The following is a 21,579-nucleotide window of genomic DNA, read 5'->3' on the forward strand; positions in this document are numbered from 1 at the left end:
TGCTTTATTCTTTCTCTGTTTTGCCATCACTTTTGCCAAGGATAGTTTGTTGATGGATTATTTTATTCAGAGACCAAAAGTGTGAAAAAGCTGGATGAAAACAAGGGGGCATGTGAGAAGGTGAACACTTCCAGTGCTGTAGCCCACAAAGCTGACTCCAAACCCCAGCTCAAAGAGAGGACAGCACAGCAGCAAGTGGTAGAAGGTGCTGGCAAAACACAGAGCTCTAAGAGCTGTCAACAGGAGAAGGACATTGGTGTCAAAGCTTTGAATCAACACAATGGTCTTCCCTTGGTACACCAAGATCATGCAGGCAACCAAAATGTTCCTGCTACGGCACAGAACGTGGACAGAGCCCCACGCCTCGAAGAGTGCCACAGGCAGCTCGTTCATCAGAAACCTGGGAAGAATGAAAACAAAGCTCCAGCAGCGAGTGCGGCATCCCGGGAAGCTGTGCCCTCCACATCCCGGGCTATATCTGACACGGGGTGTGAAGTGACACATACCAGGTAATGGCCTTGTTGGTAGCTTTCTGGGGGACCTGAAAGCTTTTCATGTGTCAGAAGGAAAAAAGGAAAGGCAGGCCATTAAAGGAGGCAGCTCCTCCATGATGGGGTAGGAGTGGGGAGACCTTCCAAGGGTTAAGGGTTGAGAGACTCAAAGGGCCCTGTGTAAAACTCTGTGCAGCCCAGGAGTCAGGTGGGAGGGAGAGGTTTGAGATATCAGCACTGCTGTGTGCTGACATAGAAAGGTGACCACAATAGCGAAGCTCAAATAGTTATAAACTACTCACTCCTTCCCAACTCCTTTGTGTTTATAACCATGGGGGTGAAAGGAATTTGAGATGTTTATTAGTATATGATGAAACCAAAGAACTTGTGTTTGTTTTCCTCAATGTCTTGGTCGCCTAAAGATTGTTCATTTATTCATCTCTATCAGGTTAATATTTTCCTCATATGGGTGTTTCGTAGTCCATTTTCTTTTGGATTATTTATCTAGGATTTTATTTTAATCCCATTTATTTAAATTTTGAAAAGCCCACACAACAGAAAGCAACAAAACCCCACAACCAAAAGACCCCTACCAACTAAACCCCAACAAATGTAACTTCCATGGCAGATTTTAACTGCCAATGCCTTCTCTGTCTGGGTGGGTGGCTGTAAAGTGGTTTATACATGTGTGTGTGGGGGGGGGTGATAGACACACTCATCCATACACTCCCCCACATGTATGAATGACTTTGGGTGGGGAATTTCTCCATTGTTCACATGTACAGATTTGGTGTCTGAGCCCCAGATTTTGGGTTGGGGATAAGACGGACCAGCAGGAAGGCAGAAGCTGGAGTAAACCCAGGGCAGCTGCAGCTATCTTGCCCAGGGCACTGTCATGGTTTGGAGTGTGAAATCACATGAGGGTGGTAAACACATCTCTAAAATGGATGCAGCTTTTAATGAAGTTTGTAAGCCCACACAGAGGTGTCAAAGGAACATTGTGTTCCCCAGCTTGGAGAAATGCCTAGAGTCCCACTGAGTTCAGGCTTGTCTAGATAGCAGAGGAAGTGTTTGCTCAGAGCTGGCTCCAGCTGCTCTCATAGCTCGCACTAGAGCAGCCTAGATCCACAACACAGCATCAGGGTGTTAAAGGTGCAGAAAATGAGACATTTCAGACTCTTGTTTTACGAAAGCAGAAACATTTTCTTTTATAACATCTTTTGTAATGAAGTTTCTCCACCGAAAGAAGCAATAACCTTTGTGAAAATGAGGTATGTTCTCTCCCAGACATCAGAAATTGTCTTCATTTGCCTTTGTATAAAATCTACTTTACAACTTCACAAGTTTCAATTCAGCCTCAGTAAAATCAGACTGCTGATGACAGTTGGAGTAGTAACAGTTGACTCAAACATGATCACACGAATATCTTTGATGGAGTTTAGGAGCACAGAGAATTGGTTCTAACTTGTATTCTTTTTGAGCAACACAAGAGGAGAAAAAAATCATTAAACTTTTCGAGTTGCTAGAATGCCAAGGAAAATAGTATTGATGGAGTAAGAGAATTTATCAAAGTTAGATTTTTTTAAGAGAAAGTTGTGGAAAGAATGCTATCCCATCAGAAGACCCAAACACAGATGGCTGAGTGTGCAGGTCAGCCAGCTGGAAGAGGAAGGGGTAGATGCAAACCACTGGATTTCTAGAGCCATATGAACAGCCAGCCATTTAGATAATCAGCCTGTAATTTGTGAAGGCAATCACTATCCTCTCTCTGCCCAGATGAGTGATGTTTTATTAGACCAACTGTAATAATTGCAAAAAGTGGGTAAGCTTTGGAATGTGGGATAAACTCTGCAGGGTGAGACATTTTGTTCAGCAGAAGGGTAGACATGTAGAGAGATGACACAGAAGAAGAATCACCATGCTTTTTGGTGCTCTCCCCTTTGTGTTTGTGAGTCTGTCCTAGCAAGATGGGTACCGTTCTGTTTTATTAATACTGTAGAAATGTGTGGGTTTGGAAACTTACAGATTTTTCTTCCCCCACAAAGTTACAAAAACTGGGCTGGACACCTGCATTAAATGTCTCCTGTTTGCTCTGCAGGATATCCATCAGTGTACATATGACTGACATGAAAGAGAAGGTTGAGTTGGCCAAGGAGGGAAACGTAAGTGACAACAGAGGTAAAGGTCCCAAAGTGAAATCCACACCAGCAGACTTGAAAGGAGTCAAACAGCTGCCTGACAAATTAAAACTTCAACAGAGTCCTAAAAACATCAGCACCGAGCCAAATTCAGAAGTTAAAGGGGACAATAAGCAAAATGAACTTGCACCTCAACCAGGGAAGCAACAGCCGTTCCTGAGCAAGCCCAAACCAGGTAAAAAGGCTGAAGAGAAATCAGAACTAAAATGTGGGCCCATAACCTCACAGAATACCTCTGCAAAGGAGCCTGTGAAAGGTGCAGGGGTAGAAGTGAAAATCCGTCAAGAAACAGCAAAAGCAGAAAAATCCCCAACAGATACCAGCTCTGAGAGGAGAAAATCTGAGACTACATCTCCAGGGGGAAGTGGACATGATGCTCGTCAGTGTACAGGAGTGGCACCAGAGAAGATTAAGCCACTGGAAGCTGGCAGTGCTCTTCCCACTGAGGGGGAAATCATTGGTAAGTTGCTTACAGTTACTCCTGAAACTTGTATGTTGAGGATTTTGTGCTGTTCCTGCCTGTCATATAGTAATAATAGCTGGAGCAGTGCTCAGTAGAATACCTGTGTCTTACACTTCAAGAGTGTTTTGCCTTGGGTGCTTTTGACTATGTAAATAACAATTAACATTGGTACAAATTGTTTTAATAGCAACTTTCCTTTTAAAGTGTGCTTTGGGGAAAAACATTTATTTAAAATGAAATAGGGTGAAGTGTATGTGTGATCAAAAGTATGAGAATTTTGAAAAAATCCATTTTTCTTTAGATGAAGCATTTGTTCCTTCAGATAGACCATGCAAACCAGGCATGCTTTAGCAACTATGGACTGGAAAGCCAGAGCACAGAAAAGTACTGCAGGAAATGTTTCTTGTCGTGGCCTGTTGTGTTCTTGGCCATGGATCTCTTGGTTCCTGAGGGAACATTTAGTTGCATTGGCTCAGGGAGTGCTCTCTCCTGGCAGCACGTAAATGTGAATGTTCCAGAATGTACAGACATGGGCCTGACCTGGATCTGGTGTTCTGAGCAATGTCTGGAGAGGAGTTGAATACAGCCTGAGATAGCTGGAGATTAATCGTAAAATTGTTTTGAATGGGGGATGTAAAAAATGGGTTTGATGGAGCTTTACCCTAGAAAACCTTTAGGACATTAGGTGATCATGGTTAACTAATTTAGCTTACTGAAAGCTGACTAAACTTTATAGTTGTAATGTTAATAATTACAGCTTTAATTTGGAAATTGTCTGCAGAATTCTTGCTGCTAAGAGGATCCTCATGATTTTATGAATCATTGTTCTCAGTGCTTAGTGCTGAGTATGAGTGCTGGTCTTTCCAGCTGCCACAAAACAGCTCAAAGATGATCAAGTGTAATTTTTTCCTGTCTCCTCTGCAGATGACAGCCCCTCTCCTCCCGCTCCTTTTGAGCACCGCATGGTCAGCGTCAAGCAAGCGGAGGTGACCACGTGCTACTCCGTGTGTCGTCACGAGGTCCTGGGGGGGTAAGTGTCACTGTGCCCATGCTGTGCTGCTGCTGGGGAAATGCAGGGAACTGCAGAGCTCGAGCTGTCCTCTGCAGCTGGCCCCAAGGTGGGTGTGTGTGAGGCACAGACAAGCTCCCTGCAGCCAGAGGGAGCGGGCTCATCCTGGAGCCCTTCGGGCTGTCACAGCTGCTCACACATCAAGGGTGTCCCTTAGATGGCTGTTTCTACCCCAGCCCCATTTTCAGCTGCCTGACTGCCATCTTGGATGACTGTTTTTTTGTTTCTTATAATAATCCTGGCCTCAGTTGGTGTTGTTAGAAGAACCTCTGTACCCTTAAGGCCGACAGATTCAGAGCATTTGAAGTCAACAAAGCCCATTAGGTCAGGCAGCTTCCAAAATATTTTTTTTCTGTGCTGAACTGCACATTAAAGAAAACTAAGGAAGTGTTATAATTATTTTGACCTTATGTGTAGTTTTCACTCATAGGAAGTCTGCAGATGCTTCAGCTTTTGTATTCTTGTATCCTTACTTATGTGACAAGAAGGCTTGATTTTCACGTTGATCCACATACAAATAAGGCTTAATCAGTATAAGCAATGTGATGCAATAGCAGGGAAGATGGTGTTTAGAAATCATCCCAAGGGGCATTAATGTATCTGCGTGACATGGGGGAGAATTTACAGCGTGTCAGCAATGCAGGCTGTGGAGTGGCTACAGTTACTGGCCTTATGGTCATTTAAAAAGTTATGAGATCAGGACAGAAATATCCTTGTTAATATACCCACTAACACATCCCTGAAGGACAGCGAGGGGTTCCAGTTACAGAAGGGAGCCAGAGCATGGCCAGGCCATCATACCTCAGCAGGACCAACGGGGCTTAATATTTTAATGTAAGCACTGAACAACTGGCTGGAAAGATAAAACTAATCCTTCATAAGCTGAGAGAAAGAGGAGCTCCATGCTGCTGGCCACCCGACTCCGTTCACTTTGTCCTGGGCTATTTTTGCTCGGCGATAAGAATAGTCGTAGGAGAGCTTGCTGTGCTGAGCTGTGCTGAGCGGCTTTCCCATCTTCTCCTTGGCATCCACAGGGGGCGTTTTGGGCAAGTCCACAAGTGCACGGAAATATCGACGGGGCTCAACCTGGCGGCCAAAATCATAAAAGTGAAAGGAGCCAAAGAGAAGGTAACCACTCTGCTGGGAGCTCTGACCCTGCCCTTCCTGCCACACCCCAACACCACCGCCCCGAGCTGCCCCATGAGGGGTAGCTTCTCCTTGGGTACTGTCAAATACTGCAAAATCTTGGGCTTGATGTGACTGTTCATCATCTCCTGTATTCATGATGAAACCTCCAATCCCCATGACACCTGTGGTGTAGCTGTTGTTGGGCTTTACAGATATTTCTGTGTTGGTATGTTGAAATTTAAAGAGCATATTTTGCTCAATGTTTTGTTACTTTGTTTTTTTTTTCAGGAAGAAGTAAAAAATGAAATTAACATCATGAACCAGTTAAATCACGTGAATCTGATCCAGCTTTATGATGCTTTTGAAGCCAAAAATAATATCACTTTGATCATGGAATAGTAAGTTTAAATGATCTCAGGAATTGTCAGATGTTGGGGTTTTCTCAGGTCACTAAAGGAAATAGGGAATGGTAATTCTGAGCTGTGAAGAAGTGAGTGGTTTCCCAGCCTGAGAGAGAGTTGATCTCACTTTCAGAAGGAAAAAAGTGTTTAAAAAAGGTAATTTATTCAGGTTAAAAGTTTGTCAGAGCTTTATCTCTGACTAATTTACTCTTAAGCTCTGTGCAGAATTAAGTTCAATTGTCAGCTCATGTAAAACAGCTTTCAGTTGAGAAATTTCATTTAGTAAATTTTGTAGGTTAAAGACTTATTTTCCCATGACTAATAAGATGAGCAAACAATAGAACAAACAATAGAGCAAACAATTCCCTGAAGGTTCTCCAGGTCCCATAGTATCAGCAGGTCATGTGGGTTTGGGTTTGACATGTATCCCCCCAAATATTAGTGACAACTTTTCCATTTCAAGAGAAATAAGTCTCTTGAAATCATTGAGGCCACTGATACACTTTATATTGGATGTTTTGTTAGGGCCCTCAATTACAGAGCCTAATTCCCAACTTGGAAATAAATTGAGCTAATGCAGAATTTTAGGGATTTTAACACTTTTCTATGCCAAAATTTTAGTCTTGATGGTGGGGAGTTATTTGACCGGATCACAGATGAAAACTACCATCTGACTGAGCTGGATGCCATCCTGTTCACCAAACAGATTTGTGAAGGAGTCCACTACTTGCACCAGCATTATATTCTCCACTTAGATCTGAAGGTCAGTTGTTTGTGCTCTCAGTGCTTTAGTGGTGCTGGTTTAGGCACCACAGAGTCTCTAATTACTGAAGAGTAATTTCTCATTTCATGATCTCACGTCATAAAGAAATAGACTTAATAGCTACAGTGAATGGAGCTCTCGAGATTCATTACTTTTTTCCAACGTCTCTTCAGTAGTTAGCTTGGAATAGTGAAATGATCAGGATTCTGGGCTTTTGTCTTTCTCCAATCAGGAGCTTTTCATTCTGTGTAGCATTAAGCAATCCTCTTTTGTTATCAATGACAGAAAGCTCCACCCAAAACCTCCTTGGCCAGAAATGCCCACAGTGTTCCCTCCATTTCCCCTGCCCATTTTTAACAGTGCTCAAATACCTGTTCAATCATCTTCTATAGTTTGTACTTTTTACTGCCTGGAACCAACCTGCAGCAAAATTGCAATGTTTTCCTAATGGTCCCTTATGATGTTTTTAAACAGAAAAACAAACTGGGTTTTTTTCCCTGCTTCTTTATACTGCACCTTACACAAATGATGTTAGACCAGTTTGGCTCATAGACAGTTCTGCAGTTGTAATAAGTTTGGACCACATCACCCCTGCACCTTCACCTTGAAAAATATTCTCACTGGAAAAAAAAATTTGGGGGCATTTGATCTGTTTTTTGTGGCTTTTTATGGAAGGACTTTTATACTATCTGTCTTTTGCTAGATCTGTCTCTCAAACATTTAACTCAAAATACCATTTTCTCTTTTTGTAGCCTGAAAATATACTATGTGTAAATCACACAGGAAACCAGATTAAAATTATTGACTTTGGATTAGCAAGGAGGTAAGAAAGTTCAGTTGTGAATTTATTCTAAAAAACAAAACCTAATCAAACTCACAAACCTGGGACATGTTTCTGGTAGTTGTTTGGTGGGGGATTGTGTTTTGGTGGCTTTGTAATAATTCTGTATGAGTGAGCTAAGCATTATGCTTTTGCAGGCATGAGTTTTCTGCTGTGTGCATTAATTATCTAATTACTTTTTCAAATAACATTTCTCTTGCATAAAGCTATACTACTGCTCTAATTATCTCAAAATTATTCCCCATGTAGAGCTTTTACTCTAGGGACTCTATGAAGGCTCCCAGAGACTTCTTGACTGCAGGGTTTCATGGTGCAGGCTCTAATTGCAGAAATTATGTGCTAAACTCTCTATGTGGCTAAATTGATTGAAGGAAAAAAAAAAGGGTTGGAAATAAAACCAAATATGTTTGAGTCATCCCATGTGAAACAGGAAGCTCTCAGAGAAATAGGGACTTTTCTTCATTCTTTTGTTTTGCTTGCATGAGTTTGTTAAAGAAAAGCTGTGAGAGCATGCGTCAATTGTCCTAGAATAAAAAGGAATTATTTCTGTTACTATGACAGTAAGAACAATAACATTTCCCTATTTATTTTCTAAAACCTTTGAGGTTTTTCTTAAGCTAAATGCTGGTACATTCATGCGTATATATATTTATGTGTTTGTTATATAAGTATCTGTTCAGGGACTTTCTTTCCATAAAATACTTCTGAAAGAAAAGAATATATACATTGAGTTTGTATTTTGTTTGTTTTGTAAATTGGGAGGGTAAAGATACAAACTTCTACTGAAGCAGTTTAGAAAACAAGATCCTGCAGGAGAAAAAGCTTTAAAAGCAATGCTTGAGTGGTGTGTTCTGCCTGGACACAGATGTTCCTCCAGCTGTCATCAGTGACAATTGTTCCTGGTTCAGTTTCCTAACCTTTCCCTGTTAAGCAATAGAACAGTCATTTCCCCCCTATATGGGATCACTGTTCCTTGTTCCCAATCCCAAATAATCCTCTTCAGTCCCACCTTAGCAGTTATATTGTGTTCCTATCCGTGATACAGATCTTTACCCTGAGCTGTAGCTGGGTACATCCTGCTAAACAAATGCTCTCCAATTCTTGTATGATCACAGCTGCTTTGTTTGTTTTATGTTTTATGGATTTTGGACAACAGCTGCTGGAAAGCATCCTGTGGTGCCTGGCAGAAAGTCAAGCTGCTACCACCCTTTGGGGGAGCCCTTTGCAGGGTTTGGTGTCCTTGGTCTTCCTCCTGACTTTGCTGCCATGCTCCCAAAAGCCTTGCCTTGCCCTTCCCTTGGTGAGATGAGCTCCCCAGCTCCTCACTCAGGGCTCTTTTCCCGGTGCAGGTATAAACCCTGTGAGAAGCTGAAGGTGAATTTCGGGACTCCGGAGTTCCTGGCTCCCGAAGTGGTGAACTATGACTTTGTTTCCTTCCCCACGGACATGTGGAGTGTGGGTGTCATCACCTACATGCTGTGAGTAGCCCTGCCAGGGGTCAGGGGGTGGCTCCAAGGGCCCTGCAGGGCAGGAATGCAGCAGCCACTGAGCCCATCTGGCTGGGACTCCTCCTAATTAATTCTGTTAAACTCCCCAGCTTTCAATAAAGGCACCTCGCTGTGTGTACAAAGTCTCTACACAACAAATAATCCTTTTGATAAATATGTAAATGTTCTTCCCCCTTATCTTATTTAGCAAAGTAAAATGGGTCAGGTAGTTATTTTTTACTCAGAAAAGTTGCACAAAATATGTGGGAATTTTTATTTAGATTGTGTTTTTTGAGGACCTGAATTAATTTTTAAATTTGTAATCTGATCATTTTATAATCTTCAGACTTGGTATGCATCTGCACAGGAGAATTAATACCTGTGTTAGGCCATGGGTCTAAGAAATGACATGAATAAAGCTAAAACTTTTCTCTGATATCTGGATGGCAACCAAAGCTTGTCAGTCCAAAGTCTCTGCCTTCTGATGAGCTTGTTTTGCATCCCAGAATCTTTCACAAATGTTTTTTGTGAACTGGGTAAATTTCTGGTTCAAATTTGTATGTTAGCCAAAACCCAACTGAATGAAGTAATAAATGACGGAAGCAATAAATCTGGGCTTAGAGACTGATTGTAAAAAGTAATCTATTGTTCAGAATTCTGTTTAATTCAAGCCACATATGGATATGGGCCTTGAATTAGGAAAGCTCTTGAGTCCCTCTAGCTTTCCTAGCTGGGAAAGCACTGAAGGAAGTACCTAAATCCTCACTGAATCCATTCCTCGGGGATCTGTTAATGGTGCTCCCTGACGTGAGTGAACTGCTTAGAGGGTAACACTAAATAACACTTTATTGCCCCAAACTGTTGCCTTATCATGACAAGGACTGACAAGTGGAACCCTCCATAGCTGAGAGCCTTTTCCCTCCATAAGATAACAATTATAGAGTGGAGGATTTGTAGAAGGAAAAACACATCTTGCATATAACTGCTCTTTCCCTTCTTTCTTTTTTTAAGGCTTAGTGGTCTGTCCCCATTCCTGGGAGAGACTGATGCGGAGACAATGAATTATGTAGTCAATTGCAGCTGGGATTTTGATGCAGAAGCATTTGAACAGCTCTCAGAGGAAGCCAAAGACTTTATTTCCAGACTACTTGTGAAGGAGAAAAGGTACCTCTGTGTCTGATTGTGAGGACAGTAGCACCAATGATATTAAATTTCTACCAGCCAGTTGTTTGGATTGCAGCCAACAAAGAGAACTTTGTGACATTTTTGTGTGCTGTTTCTGGGCTTGCTGGGCAGTTCCTCAGTGATTCAGAAGCCCCTGTTTTAAAGGGAAGTGGCTGTGTACCCTGACTGAGGAAAGTTGCTTTTCACAGTAGCATCAATACAGGCAGAATACAGGAAACCTGGAAGGATTTGCAGTATAGGAATCTGTCTCTAAAGCTTTTGCTTCTCTGAGCAAAAACTGTTTTTATTGTTAGTTTGGACTCTCACAAGCCTTGACACAAATTGCAAAAATGCCTATTGAATGCCATGGAGGATAAATGGAAGCTGCTGCTGTGGAAATGTGCATTGTTCCCTTCTAACATGGTCTACAGGCTTTTGGGAGATATTAGGGAGAGTTTGGGACTTAACTCTGCATGTAGCTTCTCATTCTTGGCTCTGCTGAGATAAAAAGTGATTGCACATATGAAACAAAAGAGAGAATGAGGATGATATTGATGTCAGACCATGGCAGGGGGGTTGGTTGAGTAGAGAAATTTTTCTCCTGCCGAGTAGTGATACAAAACTAATCAAACCAGCAAATGATGCATACAGTAAAACAGATTGTGTGTTTGTGGGGAATTCAAAGGAGTGCTTAGAATATTAACAACTTCCCAATCATTACCTAAATCAGACAAATCAGTTCTAGTACTAATTAAATTTTGAACAATAGGTCCTATGTAAAGCAAAGAATAAACTGAAATTTAGCATATTGACAACAGGAGAGAACTAAGGATTTTTTCTCAGGTTGTGATGATGATTTGTTGTGTGACTATAAAGTTTGGAGTCTTCAGTTTTTCTGTGCAATGGGATTAAATCCTCCAGAGGGACACTCTGGGAAGTCTGGTTAGAAGCTGTGAACGAAATGAGTACGTGAGGAAAGAGTGTTGTCAGTGAGTTGCAGAGAGCAGTGGTTAGTTGGCCCAGTTGTTCACAGGGAGTGTGGCAGCCCCTGCTTTCCTGCAGACCAGGCACCTTTGCCCTGCTGGGGTAGTAGGTCTGGACTTGTGCAAGATCTGCAGCCCCTCCTCTGACTGCTGAAATCAGGGTGAGCGGGCAGGAGTTGTCTTTTCAGTGTCTCATTGACAGCTCAGACAGAGCTCAGGCGCTGGGCATAGGCTTCTGATTTGAAAAAAAACAAATTAAACTATTTCTCAACACCTCTAACTCAAGATTTCCTCCACTACCATATATTTCTCAAAGCTTTTAGGATAGGCTGTGGCATTTGGGCCTATCATTTGGATGTCATGATAGAAAATATGCTTAGCTTGATCCAGGTTTAGGGTGAATAGACAACTGTGCTTTTTAAATATGAGGCACAGAATAAGCCCTCAGTGCTGTCAGGACAGACAGATAACACCACAAATGTTATTCTTCTGTTAGCAAAGTTCTGAATTTGCCTAATAAAATGATACATTACCTCATGAACTTAATGACAGCTCAGCCAAGCCACTGCAGAACCACCAGCAGTCTTCCACCCCTCTCACCCCTCATGCTGGAGAGTGCATGATATCATTAGGATCCCCTGCCCTGGGATGACCAGCATTTTCACTCATGTTCATTCATTTGAGGCAGTTTCTTTATCCCTAATAAAGAGGGGCAAAGGGCAATGAGGAAATGAGCAGCAGGGTGGCTGGGTTTTCACGGCAGATCTCCTCCCCTGCAGCTGCCGGATGAGTGCGACGCAGTGCCTGAAGCATGAGTGGCTCAACAACCTCCCTGCCAAGGCCCAGAAATCCAACCTCCGTCTGAAGTCCCAGCTGCTGCTGCAGAGTTACATGGCCCACAGGAAATGGAAGGTAAATACACAAATTTGGGCTGCCAAATCTACTTCCACGGGGAAAATCAGCACAACACAGGCAGGGCCATTTCCTCTTCTTGTGTGTTGGCTCACTGGTGCCTACAGTTACACACGTGATTGTAAACATCAGTTATGAAATCTATTGTTCTTTGTAAATTAAGTGTTTTGTCCTGCAGAAGGATATTGCTTCTATTTTTATCAAGTTTGGTTTCAATTTTCAGTCTTTCTGATTGGTGTTTAGATGTTTTTTACATCTTTCTACACATTCAGATGTCACTTTATATTAAATGTTCATTCTCTTTATACTTTTTACATTGATAACAGTTGCATTTGCCAGTTGTCATTATGGAGTAGGGATAGAATTTAAGGCAGTTTGTGCCTCCCACTGCAGAATAGAAGTGTGGGAGAGAGAGAAAAAAAAAAAGAAGGCTTAAACCCATCCAGAGAACTGTTCAGGATCTTTCTGGTAACCCCAGGCTCCTTCTGAATGAAGTTTTATGAAGTGATAGGTAATTGTGTTTGAGTCTCTGTTTGACTGTAGATACTTGGTCCTAAAAGGTGAACACAGTGATCTTGTTAGAAAGAAGCCTGTGGAATTGTGAGGAAAACTCAGTGAGGACCATTTCCTTATCTTCTGTCACTGGGGAGTTGTGATTCCTTACCAAGGACTTAAACCAGAGGCTTATGCTTTTTTCAGTCCTGCACTTCAACTGCTCAGTGGCAAACTTCTGCACTTGTATTTTAAAGAGTACATAATCTAAAGACCTATTACTGTCCAATTCATAGTAACTCTGCAGAATTTCACAATCCCAGCTGCTCTGCAGGAGCCACTGCAGTCCACACAAGCTGGGGGTCACTAGAGGGAAATGGATTTACCAGGAAGAAAAATCCCTGTCAGCTGCAGAAAAGTTCCATTGCCTTAGTTGCACTCACACTTGGACTGTTCTGTTCTGTTCACAGAAACATTTTTATGTGGTGGCTGCTGCCAACAGGCTGAAGAGATTTCAGTCTGTCAAACTTGCATGAGCTTGTGTGAAACCTCCACCACTCCTGGAGATGGACATGAAGCCATGGAAGAAGGACTCAATGTCTTCAATCCTTTCTATCCCTATTTTATAATATAACGTTTTGGGACAGTCTTCCTCAATTATTTTGTGTGTTAGTGCTTCGGTTCCAAAAGTGCCTTAAGGAAGGGACACAAGCACAAGTTTTTAGTTATTCTATATAGTGGTGGAAAAACCTGGCTGTTACTGGGGCTGACTTCTTGCTGAAGGCTTTGATTCTGCAGAGTATTGTTGGTGTGTTTATAGCAGAAAACCCCTGGCAGTTTTCTGGTTTCTCCAAGGATGGGATCTCTGAAGACTTTCTTCCTGACTGATGTATGTTACCAGCTTTAGAGAACTGCCACAACACTGGCACAACTTGTCCCTCAGGTGTTTGTTACTTAAAAGATACCAGATATCCTTTTCTTCTGTATTTCTTTCAAAAAGCTAACTTCCACCCCCCAACAGGAAGATGCTTCAGGGTAACTAGAGCTTGGATGGTTTTGGTTTGTTGTTTTGGTTTTTTATTATTCTACTCTCTCCTTTAAAAAATAGTCACTGCATAGTTAGGAATTATGAGGAATCCTGGTTTGAAGCAACTTAAATCAGTCTATTGCTGCTGTTTCTTATGGCTGAATTCTTCTTATGCTGTTTCTCAAGTTGAATTGAGCTGAACTGATTGAACTTCTGGAAGGAGATATGTGAAACTGCCATGAATACAAATCACCTAATGACTGTTTCGTCTATGCAAAAAGATCTTATGTCGTCCAGAAAATAAGAGATTTCCAGAGATTTTATATATTTTTAAAACTTGTAACTGCTAGTCATTGTCTGTGGCTGCAGCATTTAAGTTGCTAAGTTTTAGTTTGAGGATTTGTTTCTCCTCTGTGGAAATTTTAATGAAGTCTGAGAAGCTGGTATGGTGTGACATGCAAAACAGGTTTCATTTCCAATAGGTTCAGTGACAGGGAAACAAGAGTGTTGCCAGACTGCCTTCAGTCCAGTTAGGAGGTTGAAGCCCTTTTTCCCCCCTCACTTTGAACATTAAACCTTTTCTTCACAATATTAACTTATTTTGGATTTTAAACTCTTTTGTTATGTGTAGAGTGGGAGCCACTTACAATCTCTCAGAGGAAAGTCTAACATTATTTATTAAGCGTGTGGTTTCCTGTTCTGGATTCTGCAAAACTCAGTGTGAACCGTATGGCTTCTTAGGAAAAATGGAAAGTAATATTTCTAAAAGTAGCTTTCCAGCAAAGGCACCTGTAAAGCTCCTTTGAACTTTATGGACTTTCACATCCCTTGAATTTGCAGAAGCTTTGGTGGCTAATGATGAGGTTTGTAAGACTGGCTTACCCTAGTTTAGCTATCTTTTCCACTCAAGTGCTTCTCACTTTGCATAGTCCTGACTTCTGCAGCATTTCCAGAATTGGGACAGAGAAGAACCTTGATCATCTATCACCTTCTATGAAGGCCCACTTTTGTTCGTTTTCCTTCCACAGTGCTTCTGCATGCTGAATGTCATTGTATTCATTGGTCTGTATATTTCTGAATTAATACTAATAAATTTCAGGAAAGTGGAACAGGCTTATTGATCAGTTTTGGTTTAAGCCCCCCTGCCAAACAAACCTGAAAGTATTTCTGGGTAGGTCGAGATACAGCCCAGGCAGAAAACAGGCAAGAGAAATGAAACAAAGAGCTCTAAGCTTATGACTGCAAAACACAAAAAAACCTGTTACCCAGTCAACATCCTTTTCCCCTGGATATCTTCCTTCTTAAAGCACAGGCATCTCCTCTATGTTTTTTATTTTGCATTCCAAGTACATGTGCCAAGAATATGATGTCACACAATACAAAGCTTTTCCTTCCAGTGCTTTTATTGTTTCTTGGAATATTTGGGACCCCATACAAAAGCACAAGAGATTTTATTCCCATACTCATGAAAATAAGTCAAATTCAATGACTAAACAAATCAAAAAAAGAAAAAAACCAAAAAATACCCACAAAACCAAAACCTAAAAAAATAAGGCTTCATTTCTCTGCTGGCTTTGCAGTTTAACAAGGCACTGTCAGTCCCCTCCCTCTTATTTCAATGACTGCTTCCAGCCAGTGTGGAGAGGCGGTGGCCCGATGCTGCAGATCCCGAGTTCCCAGGTCCAGTGACCAATGCGATCCACGAGGAGGCCACTGAGGATGCCATCTCCTGGGGCTCGGAGGAGGCCGGGCCATGAACTGCTCTCTCCCTACCCTGGAAAGTTTTGCCTTAGGTTCATTGGTTTGAAGTTTTGCTTACACACCCCTGTTGCCACCCCTGTTGCTGCCCTCTGCTCGAATGTTCTGTTGCTGCGCTCCCCTCATTGGTTCTTTGTAATCCCCTCCCCAGTTGTCATTCATTTGCTCCCCCGCTTGTCCCTCATATTGTTCCGGGACCCCGTTGGCTCTGCCCCTGCTGTCCCGCCCCTGGAAACCCCGTGTCTTCCCTCAAAACCCTCGTGCCTTTGCTCTCCGGTGTGGTGTGGCCACGACCCCAGCCCCGCCGTACTCTGTACCCGGTAGCTGCGTGGACCACCCCACCCGGGAGCCTCCCAGTGCGCCCCCAGCTTGCCTCATCCTTAATAAACTGCGGTCTGGTGACTCCCACTCGCTGGACACTCTCTTTATCACGGGGGGCGACCGACGACTCCGCTGCGTTCCTGCTCGACAGGTGCCCGCCTCTGCCGCGAGGTCTCTGCCGCCCATTGGGCGACCTGGGAACTGTGAGGCCGACAGCTGCCGCCTCCAAAGCAGAGAAGAACAGCAGGGAGGGCCGAGAGCTCGAGCCCCGGTGAGGTCCCTGAGACCTCCCAAAGCTCCGACAGCTCATTTGGAGCAAGGCGGCCAGCTAGGACTGGACACACGACCACAAGCCAGGGGCTTAAGGGCCTGTAACTTATAACTTATTTACACTTCAACTAGAATTAGAATGTTACCTGCTTCTTGCAGCAAGAGAAGGAAGCTATTCTACCCCCTAATGCCACAGCCTGGTGAGTAGTCAAAGAGGCTTCATGTAAAATCACATCAATCCACGGTGTCATTTATTAAAAATAATATCTTTAAAACCTAAATAAAATCAGCTGTCTGCCAGGCAGACATCATTCATATGCTACTGGATCTCTTGTTAGAGCAGATGAGAGTTCAAATTAAGAGCAAGCAGCAGTTACATTACTGGGTGGCATTACAGAGTCAGTACTACTTGTCTCCCGTGCCTTAGCAGCGTTTTCCAGGATTTTCTTCTTCCATTCTTCATAGTCCTGCTTAGTTTCAGTCTTTGGCCGTTTGCATGGCATCTCCTCATCATCTTCAGAGCCTATGAGGAAACAAGAAAGTCCATGAGAGGCCATCATGGGCAACATGCTGCTGGGGATAACTGGCAGTGAGCAAATGTACAGCCACCAGCAGGGAAACTGTCCCTGTGTCATATAATCCCGTGGTTACTGCTCCCCTCACCTGCTGGGACAATCCCCTCTTCACCTCTGTGTCTGAACAGAACAGCTGTCTTTAATTCTACCCCAACTACTCAGTGTAAACCCCACTGTCCTTCTGCCAGGCTTGCTTTGTGCTTCCACAGCCAGCGGTTTGCAGCATGGAGAGAGCTGCTGTGACCTGGAGCATCATGGTCAATTACACAACTGAAACACTAAGCAGCAGTAAAGTTCACAACTACTCCAGTGAGGTAATTTTCATTCACAGCTGAACACAACTTACCCTCTTCCTGCTCACACTGCTCCAGGGTGCTCTGCAAGCTGTCAGGTGTCTCTGCAGGCAGTGGAACATCTTCTAAAGAAACAAGTAAGTCGCTTTACTTTTGAATGGTATTTGGGGTGTCAAGGGTGGCCTAAATATAATTCTTTAACAGCAGTGCCACTTTCCACAAGTACTGTTGTCCAGTCAGAGCAGTTCTCCAGTCCAGACTGATGCTCAAGCTCTACAAGAGCTGCACTTCAAGGACTGCATGGACTGACTGGCTGCTTTCATTAGCAGGCTGCTAATTAGTAGCAAACTGCTGCTGCATTAGTAACCACAATGATCTGCCATGTTTATTGTCCAAAGCCACACTGCTACCCTTCTAAGTAACTCAGGCAGGATTATCAATTATTTCTTCATCTTTTATTTCCTTCACACAATTTTTATAGATACCCCCAACATGCAGCAGCTGTCCAGGTATGCAGGTGCACACTACTCACTGAATTCCTATGGAAATTCCCAGCTGCTTTTAGTTGCTTTAGTGCTGGGGTTATGTTTGGGTTTTTATAGGGCACTGAACTATGGGAAGGCCCATGCCTAGGAGAGAGTAGCAGCTTTTGGGATAGATTCAGGCAGCATATTGCAGAAAACATCAGGATATGAAGCATAAAGACACAGTGAAGCAGGATAGCTTTCAGCGGGAAAATAAGAATGAAAGCCTGGGAAAGGAAAAAGGAGAAAGAGGAAAAAGCAGCAGAAATACAAGAACATTAAGGCATGTATTGTATTTCAGGCATTCTCCCCCAAACAAAGACAAGCAGAGAGAGCTCCAGGCTCAACAATGGGCAAGAAATATTCCTGACATCTTCCCCATGTATGAGGAGGGATGGTGCCAGGGAATGGCTGAGTTATTACCAGAACAGCAAGGCTTATGCTTGTTAATCTGCAGTTGGAGAAAGGAAAGCACAGAAGTGAGTCAGTGAGAAGAAGATGTTTGAGGTAATTTGTGTGTCATGTTGCCATGTTAACAGGATGCAGAAAGCCAGCAAGAGGGAGGAATCCAAGATAGGTCAGGTAGTATGGGAGAAGCAAGGAATAAATTGCAGCAGCAGAGACTGTAAAGAGCAGTAAGCATTTGAAAAGAGAGGAAAATATTTTTGTCCTTGCCACTTTTTTTCTATTTTTGTCCTTGCTAAGCTATTGCGACTTCTCCAGAAGCAAGGAGTGTTGAGTGGGACTGGGGCTGCAGGGAACACGTTGGAATGGATGGGCAGATTTGGCTGAAGGTGACAGCTAGCTGAAAGTGATCAGAATGAGATCACCAGTGGGACAGGATGGCGCACTGTGAGGCCATGGGATGGGTGTGCTGTCTTACAGGGACAAAGCCAAAAACTTACTGCTGAGTTGCTGGCTTATCTTCTCCAGCTCATTGCACAGTCGGTCAAATATTGCTTTTTTCACTCCAGATGTAGCCAACATTTTAGTCTTGTCCACTTTTAGCTTCAAACACCTACAAGAGGAAGTTGTTATCTCTGTACAAAGCAACACCTCAGCAACTACCACTTGGGTGAAGATCTGATAGTTTCTATACCAACACTGCCTGTGAGAATGAGGAAAGCAGGCTTGACTTTTTGTCCTACTTATCCATGTCTCATGAACAAATTTGCTTAAAAAGCAAACCCTTACACTACTCAGTCAATACAGCTCAGTTGAAACTCAGAGTGAGTTCAAGTTACCTTTTCCTAATACAGTTCCTTTTGTAATTTTTCAGATTTTCAGGGAACCAGGACAAAATGCCACTACTGCAACAAGCTGAATGGGACCTGTGTGTCAAGAGAGCCCTTGTCAGGAGCTGTGCAACTACACAGCACCTGTACTGCTGAATAAGATTGTCACAAGGTGTAATGCTGAGGGAGGAAAATATTTGCATACAAGGAAAAAATTCTTCCCAAGTGCTGGCTCTGAGTCACACACCTCTGTTAGCTGATGTGGGCACAAAGCTATCAGAGCCATCTCCCAAAAGCTAGAGCACCCTCAGGATGTGATGGTGTAGGGCTCAGGGCTTTTCCTGCTTCAGAATGGCTGCTTCTTGGTGCTCAGAAGCCATTCTTGCACCTTGAGCAGTATTTCACCAAGAGCCATACAAATTTTTGCAGTGTACACTGAAGACTTCACTGTGAGGAAAGGCCTAGTTTGCTACAGCTGTCTCCATTTTCAGGAGCTGGGCAGCAAGATACACTAAACAAGACCCTGCATGACTGAGCTGCTGACACTGGTTGGTGTCTCAGCAGGCATTCCAGCCTGCAGGTCTCCCAGGCTGCACTCACCTGCATGCAGTGCATAGTGCAGCTGTTAGAAACAGGGGTTTTGAGAAGTCCAGGTCCATTCGCTGTGCTTCTGAGAGGCTGGATTCATACCTAAAGAACAGCAAGTAACAAGTGCACTTTCAGCTCTTCCTAATAGCTACAATTTACAATGAAATGCTTTTTGCATAAATCCATCCTACAATAGAAGTTAGCATTACGGTTTCTTTGATTCCTGTAATATGTATGTTACAGAGATGAAGGCTTAAATATGGAAAATGACACACTGGATGTGCAGCACTGAAGAATGTCATTTTTTATCATCCACCTGTCCCCAGGCTATTTTTTCCAGTTTGTGTTAAGCACCACCAAGCAAGCACAGCCTTTGTGCACTGACCTAACAGCATTTAAACATGTACTATCAGGGTGCAGCACTGCAGAACAGAGCTCTTCAGGGACTGCTCTGGTTGAAGCAGATGATACAGAATGGAAAATTTTAGTTAACTGTTTAACGTCCACTGAAGTGTTCTACCTATTGGTTTTACAGATAAAGTGATGTGAATTTTAAGAGATCTGTGTCCCCAAAAGGGAGGATTTATTTCTACTGAGCATGACTTCTGAACTGTGCCATGATCAGCAGTTAAATGGACGACAGTGTGATGCTATGGACAAATACAGGGATTAAGAGTCCTATATTTTTTACACTATTCCCAGCTGAAAAATTCAGAGCTGGACAATAACTTGCTGAGATTCACAGATTAAGTCTTTCTAACAGGTATTCTAAAAAGTAGCTGCCCAGCTCATGGCTGCATCATCAGTGCTAGGAACTCACCTCATTGCTCCAGTCAGCAGGAGATATCTGGCCCTTTCAAACACCAAGCTCTTTACACATCTCATGAACAAAGCACCTTACTTGATGTTCCCAGTGTGCTCACGAGAGCTTCCTCACCTCTGCAGGATTTCTGAAGCCATGTTCACTGCCTCTGAGCAGCCAAACTGCACAGCCAAGTCTCGCATCCCCAGCCTTTGGTTCACCTCTAGCAAACACTCCAAAGACTTCATGGAGCTCTGGTAGGTGGTCTTGTTCAAACCAGAGAGTTTCACACAATAGCTCTGTCAAGAAGACAAAGACAGACCCCAAGAATTAGCAATATTCCTTCCTGACATCAGGCAACCAACACAACACCATAAAGTTCAGTTGCTACATTAAACAAATTTGTTCAATGAATGTTTTAACTGCACACAGAAAGATTAACTACCTAGGAAAGACACAATTTTTATTGCAGTAGTATTTTTAGACCATTTCACTGGAAGTGAGGTATGACATTTCCATATATGACATGGCCCCTTTATGAAAAGGTAGTTAATGACAAAAATTACCAAAATTTGGGCAAATTGAAGACATGAGCAACACCTTCATGGGGTCAGGTCCAATTAAATTCTCCTGTCTGTAAATGGACAGTCATGAACATGTTGTACTAGACATTATTTTGGCAGTGCTGTGCCATTTACTGGGCAGATTTGCAGATGGAGATTTACAGGTACCCCTACAGTGACAGATTTCTTGGAGCAACTGTTTTCTTCCCACAGTAAAAGGGACAGATCTTCAATTTAATATCCTTGCTGGTAATTTATTTGTTACTATAAGAATTTGAAATTAAGTTGAAATTATACCAAAGCAAGCTCAATTTGTGAAGAGACACTGATCTCAGTTTGTCCTGTTTCAAACTGCACAGTGAAAGGTCTAACACAGCAAACTGCGGGCTGTAGGGGAAAGTTAGTGATCATATCGCACTGCTGCTCCCAACACACGCTGCACAGAGCAGTGGTTTTGTGGAGTCAGGCAGAATGCAGCAGCCAGCCAAGTCACACACTCTCTTACTTTGTCAACGGGTTGTTTCATGAAACTCGCCGCCAGGTCCAGGCACATCACAGCACTGCTTGTCGCCGTCATTTGAGCCATTAATCCCGTGCATTTCACCTGCGACAGCCGCAGATACTCCTCAGCTTTTCTGCAAAACACAAACCCCTCGTCAGCCAAACCCCAGGCACAAGACAGTCACGATGTCCGCCAGGACTCGATCCCAGGTTTCGTGGTCCGGCTGCAGCGAGGCCTTAGGGACCGAGGTGCCGACGGGGCAACGCCGCCCTTTCTCCGATGATGTGCAGCTGCAGCAGCTGTGCACCGCAGCGCCAGCGTTGGCTGTTTCACTGACCCCGCGGCCGGCGGCTCTGGCACTTCAGCACATCCACCGCAGCCCAGCAGGGCACGGCTGCCCGCGGTGCGCCGGGCGCTGCTGCGGCTCCGGGCACAGTCGGCGCGGGGGAACGCGGGCCGGGGCGAGTCCGCCCGGCCGGACCCGCTGAGCCGGGCAGGAATAGCGCCGGGCAGGAATAGCGGTGGGCCGGCTGCGGGCAGGGGAGCGCGGAGTGTCCCGCGGCGGGCCGCGCTGGCTGCGCCGGCGGTACCTGAGCAGGGCGGGTTCGGCCAGGCCCAGCCGCGCCGCCATGGCCCGCACGGCCCCGCGCTCCATCGCCCGCCGCGCCTGGCGCGCACGCAGTCCATTGGCCGCCCGCGCCGCCAATCACCGCCCTCTCGGCCAATGGG

General features: G+C 43.8%; 2 protein-coding genes across 7 annotated transcripts in view; one reads left to right on the forward strand and one right to left on the reverse strand.

Moving 5' to 3' along the window:
- The window catches only part of MYLK3 (myosin light chain kinase 3), a 39,503-nt gene extending 24,975 nt beyond the window's left edge, over positions 1 to 14,528 (forward strand). For all 6 annotated transcript variants that reach the window (XM_085071931.1, XM_085071929.1, XM_085071927.1 and 3 more), the window contains 11 exons: positions 71 to 509; positions 2,590 to 3,149; positions 4,077 to 4,182; positions 5,256 to 5,349; positions 5,638 to 5,747; positions 6,372 to 6,513; positions 7,266 to 7,336; positions 8,704 to 8,832; positions 9,853 to 10,005; positions 11,768 to 11,900; positions 12,863 to 14,528. In XM_085071931.1, coding sequence (XP_084928057.1) covers positions 71 to 509; positions 2,590 to 3,149; positions 4,077 to 4,182; positions 5,256 to 5,349; positions 5,638 to 5,747; positions 6,372 to 6,513; positions 7,266 to 7,336; positions 8,704 to 8,832; positions 9,853 to 10,005; positions 11,768 to 11,900; positions 12,863 to 12,928 — 2,003 coding nt within the window. In that variant the 3' untranslated portion in view covers positions 12,929 to 14,528. The remainder of the gene's footprint in view (positions 1 to 70; positions 510 to 2,589; positions 3,150 to 4,076; positions 4,183 to 5,255; positions 5,350 to 5,637; positions 5,748 to 6,371; positions 6,514 to 7,265; positions 7,337 to 8,703; positions 8,833 to 9,852; positions 10,006 to 11,767; positions 11,901 to 12,862) is intronic.
- Positions 14,529 to 15,992: 1,464 nt separating this feature from the next.
- On the reverse strand, positions 15,993 to 21,577 carry ORC6 (origin recognition complex subunit 6). Its single transcript, XM_085071935.1, has 7 exons — positions 21,441 to 21,577; positions 20,854 to 20,983; positions 19,921 to 20,084; positions 18,996 to 19,085; positions 18,066 to 18,178; positions 16,690 to 16,761; positions 15,993 to 16,291 (listed from the first exon to the last, which is right to left on the reverse strand). Exons 1-7 carry the CDS (start codon positions 21,503 to 21,505, stop codon positions 16,125 to 16,127), a joined length of 801 nt encoding a protein of 266 aa, XP_084928061.1. The 5' UTR covers positions 21,506 to 21,577; the 3' UTR covers positions 15,993 to 16,124.
- Between the last annotated feature and the right edge of the window lie 2 nt (positions 21,578 to 21,579).

This window comes from Lichenostomus cassidix, chromosome 11 (genome assembly GCF_008360975.1).
Source record: "Lichenostomus cassidix isolate B80296 chromosome 11, HeHo_3.0, whole genome shotgun sequence".
NCBI lineage: Eukaryota > Metazoa > Chordata > Aves > Passeriformes > Meliphagidae > Lichenostomus > Lichenostomus cassidix.

What these genes read in the sequence shown, in the direction of transcription:
- ORC6 (XM_085071935.1), bottom strand. Translation starts at nt 21,505, where the DNA reads ATGGAGCGCGGGGCCGTGCGGGCCATGGCGGCGCGGCTGGGCCTGGCC. An exon ending in TGAAACAACCCGTTGACAAA is followed by an intron (nt 20,085 to 20,853) that starts GTAAGAGAGTGT and finishes TCTTCTTGACAG; the next exon opens with AGCTATTGTGTGAAACTCTC. An exon ending in GCTTCAGAAATCCTGCAGAG is followed by an intron (nt 19,086 to 19,920) that starts GTGAGGAAGCTC and finishes GCTGTTCTTTAG; the next exon opens with GTATGAATCCAGCCTCTCAG.